Below are 16,969 nucleotides of genomic sequence, written 5' to 3'. Positions count from 1 at the left end.
GGTGTTTTAACATGTGTGAGACCCAGACATCACAAGAAGAAAACAAATTAGGGGACAAACTCTTGCATGTAGGCTTAAACCAAAAGAATTCTAGAAATGGAAAATGTCTAAGAAATCAGGTATGTGGCAGATGATATTGATTATATTTTCCTCTCTGAGATATTTTATTTCCTCAAACCATCTGTCCCTCTCATGCCTTCTGCTATACATCTAAATCTTACAGGAATGTGCATTATATAGGAATTGAACACACACAGAGTTCCTCTGTATGTGCTTGGAGAAACAGCAAGAACCAACAATGGTGGAATTCTTCTGCATCTTGCCCCTGGATCGCTGCACGTGTTTACAAAGTTAATTGCTTGGATAGATCAAGCAGTGAGCAAGGTTTACAGAGAATCTGCCTGGGTAGCTAAACTGAGACTGAGTACATCCACAGGCAATGGTATCTTGACACTTTCTGTCCCTGAAAGTTTCTGAAACAAGAATCTCCACATGAAATCTGAGTAACAACTATGATCCTCTAAGGATTTGTGTAGCAACTGGAAGAAAAATCCAGCCTAGAGAAATGAACCACACTGTTAATTAGAGAAGCAAACAGACCTCCCTTGGTATCTGTAGAAAAGTAGTTCCAAGAGCCTTCCCCTCCCATGGACATCAAAATTCACAGAGATGCTCAAGTCCTTGATATAAAATGGTGCAGTATTTGCACAAAATCTATGCATATCCTCCTGTACACTTTACTTGTATTCCCTAATATCATTTAAATGCTATATAAATAATTGTTATACTGCATTGTTTATGGAATAATTACAAGGACTTTTTAAAAACTTTTTTACATGTTCAATACAGATGCAACCATCACAGATCTAACTACATAGCATACAATCCCTGGTTGATTGAATCTGTGGATACTAATCACACAGACACAAAGAGCCAACTGTGTTCCAAATAGGATGACTGAATCATGGGTATTATTTTTTACTGTATTTCTCTACTTAAGGTGCAGGGCTTTGCTATTACTTTTGAGTCGTTTGATAGAAATGATCAGCAGGTGTCATAAACACAGAAAATGATTCAGAAACCAATCCCCCTGGCCACTTGCTTTTTAAATTGTAACCATGGAAAGTCTACACTTGTGAAGAATAAAAGCATACTTCCAGGTTTTAGATTCTGTTTCCCACACAGTCTTTATTATTACATTCTTCATCAGTGTGCACTTTCACCTGAAGTTACCTGAAGGGTAAATAAAATGTTCCACCAAAATATAACCTCACAGCTAATACACCCTCCAACTCAAGAATATTTTCTGTTATTATAAGAAATAATTCAAAATAACATTTTAAAAATACAATAAGTATTCACTATTATCAACTCTAATCAAACTGATCAACAGTGGAACATACATATTGATAAGTCTGGATATAAATGTATTAAAAGAAACTAAACTTACTTATTAACTGACTTGCTCAGCACAGTAGCACTCAAATCAAAGCCTCAAGAAATTTTACAAATACAAATAAGCTCTGGGGTAGGCAAGAAAGAAACTAAAATGAGGATTCTGGGATCCTACAAGATGTTCTTTTTCTAGATGTTGGTTCGTGAGGATTTTTCATTAGCCAAAAAAAAAAAAAAACTCTATTTGTTAGGCCTCCAGAAATTATTCAGAAAAACTTCCTGATCAAATGCTTCATATAAATTCAATATATATTTTAAGAACTTAGGAAAACATCAAGACAGGCTCCTAAGAAAAATAGAAAAAGCAAGTCTAAGGAAATGGCACTGCTGAGTAATAGCCAATGAGTCTTACTTGATGATCAGAGATCTGTTTGGAAAGCGGATCCCTCCGGGCTTGCTGGAGCATGTAGAGTCGAGCCTCGTATTTTCTCATCAGTTCCTCCGTCTCCTCCCTGTGGTCAGCCCACTGAAGACTGTCCACAATCATGTCCTCCAGCTGCTGCCGACGCAGATCCACCCCATGCTGGGTGCTGTCCCACTGGTTCTTTACCTTTTCCACTAGGGAAACAGATAAGGAGTAGCCCCCAAAAGTAACTATCAGGAAAGGGAAAAAACAACTGATCCCTGATTGATCATAGAAAGTCTATGACAGAAAAGGAAAAGAGGGCAATTGACAAAGACATTTGAAAGGAACTATAATATATGTCAGACATACTATACTATATATATATACACGTATATATATGTATATATATACACATAATATATATAGTATGTGTGTATATATATACGTAAATATTTCTTACTATTAATCATATATGTGCATGTATATATATATATATATATATATATTTCTTATTTTAAAAAATCTTTATTTTAAATTAATTTATTTATCTTTTTAAATGTGGTGCTGAGGCTCGAACTCAGCGCCTCGCACCTGCTAGGAGAGCGCTCTACAACTGAGCCCCAGCCCCAGCCCCATATTTCTTATTTTTTAATGAGTCAGGGTCTTGCTATGGTGCTGAGGCTGGCATCAAATTTGCAATCCTCCTGTCTCCACATGCTGAGTTACTAGGACTACAGGCATGTGCCACTATGACTGGATTTTAATAGAAATATTTCTGAAACCATTCTTGAAGAAAAATTTTGGATTAAACTCAACTTGAAGTGCACCAAAACATCTCACAATAAACATATCTACTAGTATTAGCTGATAAAGCAAAAAAAGGAAGCAGAAGAAGAAAAAAATATCCTTTTTAATGTTGTATTTACAGAACCCAGTTTGATAAAGTAGAATTTAGCAGTACATTAAGACACAGATATAGTTACTTGATACCCGCAAAAGAGATTCTCTAAGGCAGTACAGATTTTAAAAGAGAACAAACTACTTAAGAATAATTTTCACTTTTTTTTTCTTTTATTGTACCATGAAACCTGTTTGATTGGGTATAAGGGTAGAGTACTGGGAATTGAATAAGGGGGTATCCTACCACTAAGCTACATCGCAGACCTGTTTTTATATTCATTTTGTGATAGGATCTTGCTAAATTGTTGAGGTGGGCCTCAAATTTGCAATCCTCCTGCCTTAGCAGCCCAAGTAGTAGGGATTACAAGTGTGCACCACTGTGGCAGGCCAAGGAAGTAAATATTCTTATACTTTCAAGTTCAAGAGAAACACTAAAAGTAAAAAAGATTCAAGTTCTATGTACCTAGGAACCTTCAAACATAAAATTCAACACCGGCTCTTTACCTCCCATCCTTTGAGTTATTTCTACTCCTCTTTCTAGTGTTCTCCCTTTCTGTCTCTCCCTGACCTCGCCTTTCCTCTCTTCTCCTCTTCTTTTCTTTCCTGTCCTCTTCTCTGATCCCATCTCCTGTGCTCCTCTCTGTTCTTTCTAACATGGAGTTACGAAACAAGAACACTGAAGACATTTAAGCTTTTGATTAATGTCTTCAGGGGCAGTTCATAATCGTGAACTAAAATACCAGTAAACAGCAGCTCTGAATACCAGAAACAACTCACAGGCAAGAGCAAAGAGAAGGTTCAAACAAACAGCTAGATGATGCTTGACAGACCATCTGAAAGACTATGGCTTTTAAGTACCCACCCCAAGAAGAACCTAAATACAAGATAGCATTCCGGCTGAGTTATAAAGAATATTCTGATAAAATCCTTGGAATTGTATAGGGCTACAAAAAACCATAAAAGCTGTCAACTTGAGGTTGTTCAGAAGACCAAAAGTTAGACTTATGTGTCATAAGAAATTGCTCAATAAGATTATCTTTTTTTAATGCTGCCTTCATAGTTTAAAAAATGTTAAAGTTTTTAACATAAGGAAAGGGAAACAAATCTATCATGATGTTCTCCTTTTCCATAAGAAAATTACATAAAGTACTTGTGACCAATTCTATTACTAATAGAATATTTTAATACTAAACAAAACCTAAGACATCAAGTGACAGTAAATATCACAGGTTTACCATGAAAAACAAGCAAATTATTTGATTCATTGTAAGTGCTAAACACAGGCTCCTTGTGAAGGTACACTCCAGCTGAGGAGGGTGTTTTATATAGTGAGTAGCTATGAAGATTACATAGCCTCTACACACACACACACACACACACACACACGGAAAGAAAATAAAAGAAGGTGCTCAATGGGAAAGGGAAGACATTCAGGGGAAGGATAAAATCAACCTTAGAATAAGTTTTGATAAAGAGGTAACTGAAGAAAACATCAGAGGGTAGTAAAGCAAACCAGAGATGGCTTTGTCAACAGTGTGGTGTCATTAACAGAGGGGGTCCCTGCCAGGGGAGGGCAAATGGGACCATCCACAGCCCCCGCAACAGGCAGGATCAATCATCCAACACAGAGCCGGAGAAGGAAGGAAACCAGCCCATATCATCACACACCCAAATTCTTTGCTAACTCATCTCCACAGTAACCTTGTTGCTACCACATTTATTTTGAATTCAAAACACACACATAGGTGCTAATGCAAATAGTTGCCTTTCTCCCCTTCAGAAAAATTAGACTTTCTTCTTCCAGTTTACATTCTGCCACATATATTTATTTACTAAGTACCTAATTTGAATTGGGCCCTGCAGGAGGCCCAAGGGTTATAAAGGTGAATATTCATTCTCTAGAAGGGAGAGAGAATTAAAGTAGCTCTGAGATCTACAGTTATGAGGAATAAGGCCACAGCAGGAACTAAAGCTATAAAACAAGAATAGTATGGCCGAGACTTCACAAAGGGGCGACATTTTAGCAACTGAGTAAAATTTCACCCGGAGAAAAAAGGCCAGAAGGAAAAAAAATAACCTGAATAAAGGGAAGAAGACCAGGAAATGTCGGGACATTTGAAAGAGTATATATAGTACAGAATGCTATAGACGGGAGAGGTGACAGACAAGGAGATTGTGACAATCCCCAAACGTCTAGACCTTGTTCTGTATGCCACGCAAATTCAAGACGCTTTGGAACTCAAATGTGAACTCCAAAGGAGGATTTCCGTTGATGTTTTGTATGTTCCCTTTTTTTGTTGTTTAGTTTTGTTTTGAAGAAAGAACCTCCAAAACTAGTGACAGTCACACAGGCATGCAGCAGTTGCTCAACAGACATCTGTGCAATGAGTTTTAAGTGAGCTCAACGACACACCAACACCCAGTTTTAGTGAATAAAGTACAACTAAAGAACAGATTTTCATTCCTTTAGGTTTCTCTGACTTCTGTTGTTTTGATTTCTTTAGAAGAAACCTAACTGCAGGATGTGGTGGCACAAACCTAAGGCAGGAGGATCCCAAGTTCAAGGCCAGTCTGGAAAACTTAGAGACACCTTGCCTCAAAATAAAAATTAAAAAAGGTCTGGGGATGAAGCTCAGTGCTAAGCCCTGGTGTAAGTCCCTAATACCACCATTAAAAAAAAAAAAAAAAAACACTTATGAAAAAAATGTCCAATGTGTAATTGCTTAAAACTAATATTAATACATTGAAGAATTATAAGGGTAATGTGACAATGTTCACAAAAAGTTAAAAAAAAAAAAAGAGGAGGTATATTTATTTTTCATAAATAAAAAGTAATAAACACCAAATAATATTAACTTCTAGTTGAAGAATCTTTGAAAATGTGTGTGTGAAAGAGAGAAAGAGACTTGTTTTCAGGAAAAGTGGATGATGATATGCAATTTTTTAAAAAACTCACATTTTTCTGTGATTGCTGTTCTCACATCTGAACTGGAAGCTTTGTTTTTCAAGTTCTGTGCCAATGTAAAAACATAATCGAGCTGAGGATGGCGCTGTTCTAAGTCAGCTTTTGTGATCTGTTAAGAGAAATGATTATTAAGATATGATAACAAGCGATACATTGAGAACAGTAACTAAGCAAACCGGTTTGGTGATGTCAAAGTTGTCACCGTCATCGTTTGCCTCCGCTAAGGCAGGCATCAGCAGTGAGGCAGAGGAAGAGTCAGAGATCTTGGGTTCAAATCTCAGCTCTTCCACTAACCACCTGGTACCTTACTTCTGTGTGCCTTAGCTTTCACACACACACACACACACACACACACACACACACAATAAGATAGTGACAATTAAGACGTATCAAGTCTGAGCAGACTAAGAAAATCCCTCTAAAGAATATGAGCAGTTAGTGCTGCTGATGCCTGGTGCACCTCTTCTGCACCAGACATGTGTACACACAGCATCCCCTGTGGGATACGGTGACATTATTAGAAAAATGCTAATCACAATAATTTTAAGTTAAATCATCTTAGAAGTGAAAACCGGTATTCCTCGATGGACTGAAGCTCTTGTTGCTGATAAATCCGGACAAAAAGCTAACGAATTCAGAAAGTATGGTTTAATTATAAAATAAGTACAAATAGAGTGACAAGATGTTCCTGGGCTTTTCACTTTATGAATCCACTTGCTTTATGGACTTCAATCTCTTCTACAGTGACAAATGTTATTTCTAAGTGGATTACTAACAACTTCCGATCCTGGATCCCAGACTAGGTTTCCATGAATGTTGTTCACTTTCTTCTCAACAACATAAGGACCCCTCAGCACAACAAATCCAAAACCACTTCCCTCAGACCTTCATTCACACCCATTCCTCCTACTTCTTATTTCTGCTAATTGTAACACGTCCTCTCAGCCCCTCAGCAAGGGCTCTTTCCTTTGGTTTAAGCATCTCTTGCCTCCAATCCATCCTCATCCTCTTACTGAAGCAAAGTATCGTTATCACCAGTTCCCAGCTGCAATTCAGAAAAGAAAAGGCAGTGGCGGAAAGATGTGTCCCAACTGCTTTCGCAGGAAAAGTCTACAGGGCTCTAACAGCCTGCAAGCTCTTCCACAAAGGGAACTGGAGCTGTCTGTCCCACCGCACCCCCCACTGTGTCTCCTTCTTGCACAAATGTTGACCCAAAGGCTCCTCATCACCAACCCATGCCTTCTGTCTCTTCCCTATCCTGGAAGGTCACTGACATTATTTTCAGATGTCAAAATCCCACCGCCTGCCTTCCAGCACTTGCAGAAGCCACCCTCTGCTCACCCTGGCTCCCCTAACAGGTGGCCTGCCCCTGCCCTGGGACATTTTATTAGACTTTGTCATTGTAACTTTTCTCTGGAGGGTTACTCAGTGCCCCTGACTCTTTCAGTTGGGGCTTATTAAGGACATGGGAATGAAACAGCACCTACCTCAGAGGACTGTGGGAGAAGCAAATAAGAAAAATGCCCAGCACACACTGAGCATTTAACAATAGTTGTTTTATTATTTTATTATAAATTCCCTATTTCTTTTCTTTTCTTTCTTTTCCTTCCTTCCTTCCTTCCTTCCTTAATTTGGGTACCAGGGATGGAACCCGGGGGCACTTAACCACTGAGCCACGTCCCCCAATATGATATAATCCATCATTAGGTCTTTTAATTTGCTTCCCTAAAACAATCTTTATATGAAAATAATAGACCCAGCCCTTTTTTATATTTTATTTCAAGACAGGGTCTCACTGAGTGGCTTAGGGCCTTGCTAAGCTGCTGAGGCTGGCTTTGAACGCACAATCCTACTGGCCTCAGCCTCACAAGCCATTGGAATTTCAGGTGTGTGCCACCACACCTGACTACATTCCCTATTTCTATCTGAAAGATTCTTTTCAGTATTCCTTTAAAACACACAGCTCAGAGTCTAGCACACTTAATATGGAAATAGATTTTTACATACTGATATTAGATGGTATATGTACAATAATAAAACTGTGGTTAGGATACTTATTTCTAAAGTCAGAAATGAAATGAGCTCATTATGAAAAATGAGCTGAACTAGAGCCCTGGGAAATTATCCTACATCACACCGGGCATTAAATGGAACACCAGCTTGCATTTATACCAACATGCCTAGCTTCGTGATATCAGTTTTAGAGTTTAAAAATACACTGAGTCTTTAGATGAAGTCTGAAAAGCTTCATTCTTTGCAGTTAGTCTGGGGTGGCTGTTTGGCAGATAATGTTTTTTTTTAAACCTCATTCTTTCAGAGTTGTGGATAAACAAAGGGGACCCAAGCAGATCTGGTAGAACCTGGGTCGTGGTACCACCCCCACAAGCCTTTCCACCATGCACCTACTTTCATTCGGGAAACAGTCCTATTGATCTCTTCCACATCCCCAACAGTGACGATGTTGGACTTCAGCATCTGGTCAATCAATACCAGCCAGTCAGCGAGTTCTGTTATGGTTTTATCCAGATCAGCAGGAACCGAGATTTCTGAGGTACGCTGAGGGTGAAAGGGCATGTCTGATGCAGAGGATACTAGCGCCACCTTTTGGACACTAGGGTGAGCTGGAAAAAACATGTAGCAAAGTAAGAATAAGGATAAAAGAATAAGAATAAAAATAAAAATAAGGATATTTTTAATATGGTAGTATAATAATGACAGGCATATGTATATGTGTATTCAAGTAAAATTTAGTTTAAATTAAAAATTTTTTAAGAAGCTTATACTTTTTCATATTGAAATGGCTATGGCATAACCTGAAATAAGCACGTCTTTGTAGTTACTTGGCCATCAAGCCAATTAAAGCATCTCACAAAGTCCAAAGCTAGCAATAATAACTCAAAGGATATCAACACACATTATGAGAGAAAACAAATAAATAATACAACAACTGGGGGAAAACTAGGAGTATTATTTTATTGGGTCAATATGTTTTGCTTAATTACAAAGCAAATATATGTGTTACTTTCTCTTCTCTTTGCATTTAACTTTATGACATGAGGATATTTCATTTTTTATTAATGTGAATATCTATGTAATAATGCACATTTATATTCCCTAATTTTTGCTTATATACATACATTGCTCCTTAAATGTTTTCTTTAAAAAAGAACTTATAAGATATATCTTTTTGCATAGAGTATATTCCACATTTTTAATCACTACCTTAGCAGAGATTTCCCAAAGTAGCGATAGTGGATCAGAAAATATTTTTAAAGGCATGTGTTTAATATTCATTGCCAAATGGCTTTACTTAAAAGTTGGAAATTTACATTTCCTACAGCAGCATGTGGAACTGGTCAATATCCCACATCTATATGACGGGCATCTATTTCCATGGATAAACACACATCGTCACCACTGTTCTTAGTTAATGGATTTTATTGCTAGTAATAGTAAATATTTTTCATGCTTACTAGCCAAATGTGATATAATTTATCACTAGGTTTTTTAATTTGCTTCCTTATCAATCTGGATGAACAATATTTACATGGAAATGATAAACACTTGCCAAATCATTGAAAATGATGCTTATGAGGACCTTTTAAAATGTATTGTGAGGGTTTTTTTCTCCATTTTTCTTAACATACAGCTATTAACAAACTTGAGATAATAAAAGTCATATATCTTTCTTGGGGGATCATTATCCCAAGAGTTTGAAAGTTAGAAACTCTTGTCTTCTCCAACAATTTGATAAATATTTTCTTTCGTTTTTTGGTTTTCGTTTTTTGTTTTGGGGGAGGGTGAAGGGCATTAAATACTGTTTTTCTTTGGTCTCTAATATGAGGTAGTTAAATGAATGATTAAATCTACCTGGAACCTACTGTAGCATGTGATATATTGGATGAGGTTTAAATAATATTCTAAAAAATACAAAGTATAAATTCAGTACAATTCTAATCAACATACCAACAGTTTTGAGCATAACTTGGCAAAATCACAGATACAAAATCTTGGTTGAAAAAATAATACAAAGAAAAGTACCAAAAAGAGATTAAAGCAAATATCTCTGTAAGAGGGATGAGCCCTACCACCTATTTAGTTGTTGTCCTTAAATAATGACAATTATCTCCCTGTATGATGAACTCACACATGCTAACAAACCAATGGAAGAGAAGAGCCACGGAGTATAGGTGGCACCAAATGTGCCCCTGGCAGGGATTGCATCATAGATCAATGTGGAAGAATATATCATTTAATAAACGATGCTGTCAAAGCAATGACCAATGGCTGGAGTGAGGAAATGATGGATAGATTTCGACCTCACGTGCATCATAGGAAAATTAATTCTTGGTAGATGAAGGGCATAAATAAGGAAACCAAAATTGTGAGCTAATGGAATGAAGAATATCTTTATGACTTAAAACACAAAAACAGTAAATTATTAATAAACCCTGAGTGTTTAACAATTCTGAAAAGAGCACTATAGAGATTTTAAAAATCTAAAAGATAAAGGGAGACAAGATTGACTGTGCACATTGAAGACAAAGAATTAGTAACCAAATGCTTTTTATAAAACCGAAAAAGTCAACAACTGACAAAAAGGGAAAGAAAACACTTAACCTGAATAAAGAAAAGTTCAACTTTATGAGTAACTGAATAATCCAAATTAAAATGAAACACTCTGCTCATGCAAGTCAGGGGTTGGCAAAGCAGCATCTGGGAAGCCCAGGCTTCCTGGCGACCCTTCGAAGGGGCTGGCACACTTAAACTTTCATCATTATCATGCACTCTTGCCTTTTCTTGCCCCTTCTCCCAACAGCAGAGCAGTACTTCACCAAGGCTACATAACAGGTGGCATTGCAACAGACCAAATGCAGAAGCAGACAGGAGAACCCAGTTGTCTTCCATGGAGTCAGATATTGAAAAGATTTTGAAGATATAAAGCAATGTCACTTTCCTAATCTCCTGTTTACTTGGAAAAGTAGTTTCTTATATTAACATTTTCTAAAAAAATGGTATTTTTATTTTATTATGGTTTTATTAGTGTTATTCTTAAACTAATAAATCATTTTGAAACTTGTTTATAACTAGCTAAATATGATAGAGAGAACTCTTTGTGGTCTTTGTGGGTCCTCTGCCCAATCTTCACTGTAGCTTTCTTTGTTGTTGTTGTTTTTTTTAATCATTCTTCAAATCATCAAATACCTATTAAAAACCTATAAGATTCAAGGCACTTTGAAGATGCTATGAATATAAAAGTGTGAAAGACACGGTCCCTGCCCTCTTGGAACCTGCACTCTGGAGCAGGACACTGATATATACACCATGAAGCAAAATGAATGCAAAAGATAGAGTCAGGATGTAGTTGAGATGTGATAGGCAGGAAAAGGCCTATTCAAGAAGATCTTTGTCGAAGAACTGGATGAAGTGAGTCTGAAACATGCAAATATCTGATGGAAGGACTTTGGGGAAGAAGAAGAAACAGCAGACACAAAACCCAGAGATGAGAATGTCCTCGGCATGTTTGAAACAGTGAGACCACCAGAGGGTCTGAAGCAGAATGAACAAAGGGGACAGCAATAAGAAATGTGATTAGGGATAGCCAGTAGGCAAGTCAGACATGATAAGACTTTGGAACTCACTATGTGGACAGAACTTATTGAAAGATGGCAAACAAAGGAGGGAACAGAATCAGAAAGAGGAGCCACGAAAACATTCCTACAACCTAGATGAAAGAGCAGAGTGTTCAAGGCCAAGGAAGGAGTTGGGATGGGGCACAGGTGGATGCAACTTACTGATGGATTGGATGTGAAATTCAGAGAAGAGTCTAGGATGACGTCAAGTTTACTGGGTGAGAATAGGCTCAATTTTCTAAAGTTAAGCAAGTGTCTACATTTATGTGACAGGTGAACATACCCAGAAAAGAGAGTTCTGGGGTTTGCCATGTATCTGTGCAATGAAATGCTATACATCAGTTTAAATAAATAAACTAGAGCTACATGCATCAAAACATACAGCAACGAGAATGATCTATTAATAGCAAGAAAGCAAAAGGACAAAGCCAAGTGAAGATGTGATCCAAAGCACAAGTAGAAGGTTGGCCTTAGAAAGGAACAGAGAGAGCATGTCCTCAGCATCAGAATAAAGAATGTAGAGTATGTGAGTACAGATGCAGCTAGGTGGATGGTTCTATGATGGAAAAACGAAGAAGCTCTTTATGATAAAAAGGTATTTTTTTTTCTTTTAAAAGTGAAGTGAGGCACAGTGGCACATGCTTAAAATCCCAGCAGTTTAGGAGGCTGATGCAGGAGGATCACAAGTTCAAAGCCAGCCTCAGCAACTTAGCAAGGCCCCAAGCAACTCTGCAAGATCCTGTCTCTAAATAAAATATTTTTAAAAAGTGCTGGAGATATGGCTCCATAAGTAAGCTCCCTGGGTTCAATCTCTGGTACCAAAAAATTAAATGAATAAGTAAAAGTGAAGTGAGGCCAATAGTAGAGAGATGGGTAGCAAGGAATTCTCAGGAGAAAGTACAGTAGAATTTTCTGTCAAATCTGACGCCCCTCTGAGAGGCACAGTCCTGGCTTTGGAATGAGTACAACCAGCAAGAAGCTGGCATGGATGAACCTCAAAATATTATACTAAGTAAAAGAAGTATTGTAGGATTCTATTTACATGAAACATGCAGAATAAATTCATAAAACTGGAATGCAGAGAGTTGGGCACGGTGATGCACACCTGTAATCCTAGCAGCTTGGGAGGCTGAGGTAGAAGGATCGTAAATTCAAAGCCAGCCTCAGCAACTCAGCAAGGCCCTAAGCAACTAAGTGAGACCCTGTCTCAAAATAAAGCAAAAAAAAAAAAAAAAAAAAAGGAGGCGGGGGGACTAGGGATATGGCACAGTGGTGAAGCACTCCTGGGTTCAATCCCTGGTATCAACCAACCAAGCAAACAAAAAATGTAATGCAGAGTGGTGGTTGCCAGAGGCTGAGAGTAGGAGGGAAAGCAGGTGGGACTGCTCAGTGAGTAAGCAGTTTTACTTTAGAGTGATGGAAATATTTTGGAACCATATACAGGTAGGTGGTGATTGCACAACATTGTGAGTACTCTAAATGTCACTGACGTGTTCACTTTTAAAACAGTTGATTTTATTTTTTAATGCACTTTTAAAAGAAGAAAAAACTAAATTAAAACATTGAGTAGGAAGAGAGAGATGTGGCGAGATTGGCTTCCCATCTCATACCTGAACTGCACACCTAATGAAAGGTGTGGTTTTGCTGTCCACATTTCTATATTTCTAAATATGTGTTCAAATTTCCCCTGCCCCTTTGCCATAATGATGTTAAGGAAGTAAGAAGACCTGTTGATATTTCATTAAGTGCAACCAGTCCTTTCCTCATGGTTATAGAGCTGAGCTTGTATTTGCCAAGGCAGAAAATGTCAATGCAAGCAGTTTGGAAATTAATCAAGAAGACATATTAGGCTTCGGGTATTTCCTATACTAGGTGTTAGAAATTACAAGTAATCTAGAACATAAACATGGGCATCACAAGCCAGCCATCTCAAAAAAGAAAACAAATAATCTGTCATTTGTCACTTTTTCAGACTCCTGAGGAAATGGAGCAAGAGCAGAAAATGAAAAATATGAAGAAGAGAAATAAAAGGATGCAGAAGAAGAGGTGGAAGAAGCAGAGGTAGAGGAGGTATCCTAGGTAGGCAGTGGGAGAAGGTGAAGGTGGAAAAGGAGGAGGAGAAGGAGAATCTGCAGCAGCAGCAGCCGCTGGCACAGGGAAAGTGGGTGGGCTGCGATTAATCACATCTGGGATTTTGGCAGGTGATTCCCCAGAGGAGAGCAGAGCAAGGTGGAGTGCTAATGGGGAAGGGTGACAGTGGCTACGGTGTTGTAGCCTGTGATCTCATCTGGACAAAGAGAAGGGGTAAGTAGAAATAGCTTAAAAAATAAAAAAAAAACACTTCTTTTCTATGCAGCTAAGGGAGCAGTATTTGCCAGTATGTAACTACTCCAGAAGGAGACCCTTCACAACCTCCATCTCCCGCCTGCTTCCAAGGATGTCTATACCATTTGTTTTCAGTCATGATCATATGATGAGCACATGCTGGAGTAGAGGCTTATCCCTGATCTCTTGAAAAGCAGTGTGTATCCAGAAACTCACCCTCATTTTTCCCACCCTCCTCTCCTCTTCCCATCAGCAGTATCTGTGGTGGCCTAGGCACCTCCCATGCAAGGAAAGGCAAGTCTCATCAACCACAGAGCAAATGCCTTGCCCATGCTGGGCAGCCAAACACGTCTTGGGTTTAAAGACAACACCATTTTCCAAATAATTAAAAGTAGGATAATAAACCACAGCTGCATGACGTTTTAAAATAAATCTAGCTAGTTTATATACGATGCTCATATCATTAATTTTTCTACATTAAATAAATATATATTGAGGAAAAAACTGTATCTTACCAGCAATCCTCGTCTGTGAAGCAGAACAAGGCTCCCGGATGCGCTCCTTCTGTATACTGGGCACTTCTCTACATATCTATAGCATTGGGCCAAAAGGGAAGAGAATAATACTATGTAAATAAAGATGATTCTATTTTCAAAAGAGAGGCATATAAATGATGGCTTTGCCACTTCTCTTGGTCTTAACACCTAGGCTACTATCTCCACCTTATTATCCACCACCATCTTGCTTGAGTCTTCTTTTTTAAATTAATTTATTTCTTTCTTCTAATTTGTTATACATGACAACAGAGTGGATTTCAACTCATAGTACACAAATGGAGAACAATTTTTCATTCCTCTGATTGCACACAAAGTAGAGTCACACCATTCGTATCTTCATACATGTACCTAGGGTAATGATGTCCATCTCATTCCACCATCTTTCCTACCCCCACGCCCCCTCCTTTTCCCTCTCTCCCCTTTGCCCTATCCGAAGTTCCTCCATTCCTCCCATGCTCCTCCCCCACCCCCATTATGGATCAGGTTGGAATGGAACTACCATTTGACCCAGCTATCCCACTGCTTGGTTTATACCCAAAGGATTTAAAAACAGTATACTACAGTGATGCAGCCACATCAATGTTTATGGCAGCATAAAATAGCTAAATTGTGGAACCAACCTAGATGCCTTTCAATAGATGAATGGATAAAGAAACTGTGGTATATACACAATGGAATATTACTCAGCATTAAAAGAGAATAAAATCATGGCATTTGCAGGTAAATGGACGGAATTGGAGAATATCATGCTAAGTGAAGTAAGCCAATCCCCAAAACCAAAGACTGAATGTTTTCTCTGATAAGTGGCTGCTTGAGTCTTTCACCCAACTGACATTACTTTCAAGAATGCCAACCTGTCCTTAAGTATTGTGACCCCCTTTCACCACTCAGACTTCCAGCCTCTCTGCCCATCACTTGATTTCAATTAATACTTTAAATTCTGACTTTCATCCTATCTTTCTGAAATGCTTCTCCAAGTTTCCTTCACCAGCTCATTTTCCTCTATCCATTCATCAAATACCAACATTCCACAGGAAATTTTTTTTTCTTACCCTTGACCTTGGACTCTTTCATCTGAGTCCTGGTTTCCAATGATTTAATTCACCATATGGAGTTTTCAGTAGCTGAAGATTCCCAGTAACATATTTTCAGTTCAGTACCCTCTGTCACCTGGATGTTCAGACACATCCAAATCTGAATTCATTGTCACTATCTTTATTGAAACCCCCTTTGTAAACTCCTCAAGACCCTAAGTGACCTTGGATATCAGTTTACTGGGTAAACCCATCCATCTCTACAGGGTAGCTGTAGGGATCTTTCAAAAAATTAACTTTCCTCCATTGAAAACTTATCCATAGCTGTCCATTTCCCTCAAAGCAAACATTGTTCTCAAGGCTGAGCTCAAATTCCAGAAAGCCCCATGCATGGTAAGGCCTCATGATCTGGTCTATGCAAGCATCTCTCAGCTTTACAGTCTACCAAGACACATTCAGGACCCAAATGCACCGTGCTCATTCTCAATCTCCTTCAGAACCTTTCACTTGCAGCTGCTCATCCCCACAATGCCCTTTGTTTTATTCTTAACCTGGTTATTAATTATTCATGCTTTGTAAATTAACTTGGATGTGATCTCCCCCACACCTTCTATCATTATCCCAAAGCCAGGCATGGGCTCCACCTATGGACTTTTCTATGTTATTAATGCTTGTCTATCTGTCTCACCCACAAGCTCTCTGAGTAAGAAGCAATGCCATACTCTTTACTGTATTTCAAGTTTAAAAAGATGCCTGGTATAAAGAGGGAATCCAATAAAAACCTATTAAGTTAATAAAAGAAGAATGAATGAAATATTCCAGATTAGTACTTCCTGAAGTGTTGAGATTCTCTGCACAATAAGCATTACTTGGTCTTAGACATTCATAATCCCCCAAAAGGAATTATACTAAGATCTATGTGAAGTCTTGCAATATTATAAGTTTCAGGATGTCTAACACAGTGTTCCCAAACTGATCACCACGACCTTGTCCACTGACAACCTTTGGGTTACATAAATACATGTGCTCTGACTAAATGTAGACTAAGCCTCACAAATGACATAGGAGTCAATTGTCTGAAAGGAGTATGAGAGAGAGAGTAGCAGATGATGTCAGAGATAACAGGAAGTCAGACCATGAGGGGCCTGATAAATCACAGCAAGGACTTTGGATTTTTATCAGAGAAAGATGGAAAACCATTAGTGGACTTTAATCACAGGAGTTACTGGATCTGAATTACATCTTAACAAATCACTTGAGAAGAGACTGACAAAGGCAGGAGAGGAAGCAGGGAGACTAGGGATAGACCTCTGCAGTTACTAAGACAAGAGACAATGGTGACTGGAGATGAGTCCATAGCAATAGGGGCAGTGAGATGTGGTCAAATTTATAATATTCTTCAAACCTAAGAAAAAAGCTAAAAGAATTATATAGGAAATATATATGTGCTACTTATCATCTACAATTGTCAAATCCTGCTATATTTGTCTTAACGATAGCCATCTTGCCATCCATTAAATCATCCATCTAGTAAATGGGAGAAGCCAATGATGGTGACTTTGAGGTATTGTTTTGGGTTCGGGTTTTTGTGTGGGGGGGGGGGTCTCTTTTGAGATATAATTCATATACACACCAAAAGATTGACAACAAGGTTTTGACCTTACCAATAATATGGTGGAACTGCCAACAACTGTCACTCACATACATTAAAGCATGGGGGGGCAGACAGGGAGTGGGAATCAGGAGCTCAATTT

At 38.3% G+C, this 16,969-nt stretch overlaps 1 protein-coding gene across 7 annotated transcripts in view; it reads right to left on the bottom strand.

Annotated features, from left to right (window-relative positions):
* Positions 1-16,969, bottom strand: part of Utrn (utrophin) — a 513,444-nt gene that overhangs the window by 260,638 nt on the left and 235,837 nt on the right. For all 7 annotated transcript variants that reach the window (XM_046450838.2, XM_046450847.2, XM_046450858.2 and 4 more), the window contains 4 exons: positions 14,140-14,215; positions 8,073-8,287; positions 5,658-5,775; positions 1,808-2,013 (listed from right to left, as the gene is read on the bottom strand). In XM_046450838.2, the coding sequence (XP_046306794.1) occupies positions 1,808-2,013; positions 5,658-5,775; positions 8,073-8,287; positions 14,140-14,215 (615 nt within the window). The remainder of the gene's footprint in view (positions 1-1,807; positions 2,014-5,657; positions 5,776-8,072; positions 8,288-14,139; positions 14,216-16,969) is intronic.

Source organism: Marmota monax, unplaced genomic scaffold, assembly GCF_021218885.2.
Source record: "Marmota monax isolate L192 unplaced genomic scaffold, Marmota_monax_Labrador192_F-V1.1 WCK01_AAM20220418_F8-fsc00030, whole genome shotgun sequence".
Lineage (NCBI taxonomy): Eukaryota > Metazoa > Chordata > Mammalia > Rodentia > Sciuridae > Marmota > Marmota monax.
The sequence above is the reverse complement of the archived record's forward strand: the minus strand, read 5'-3'. Positions and strand labels throughout refer to the sequence as shown.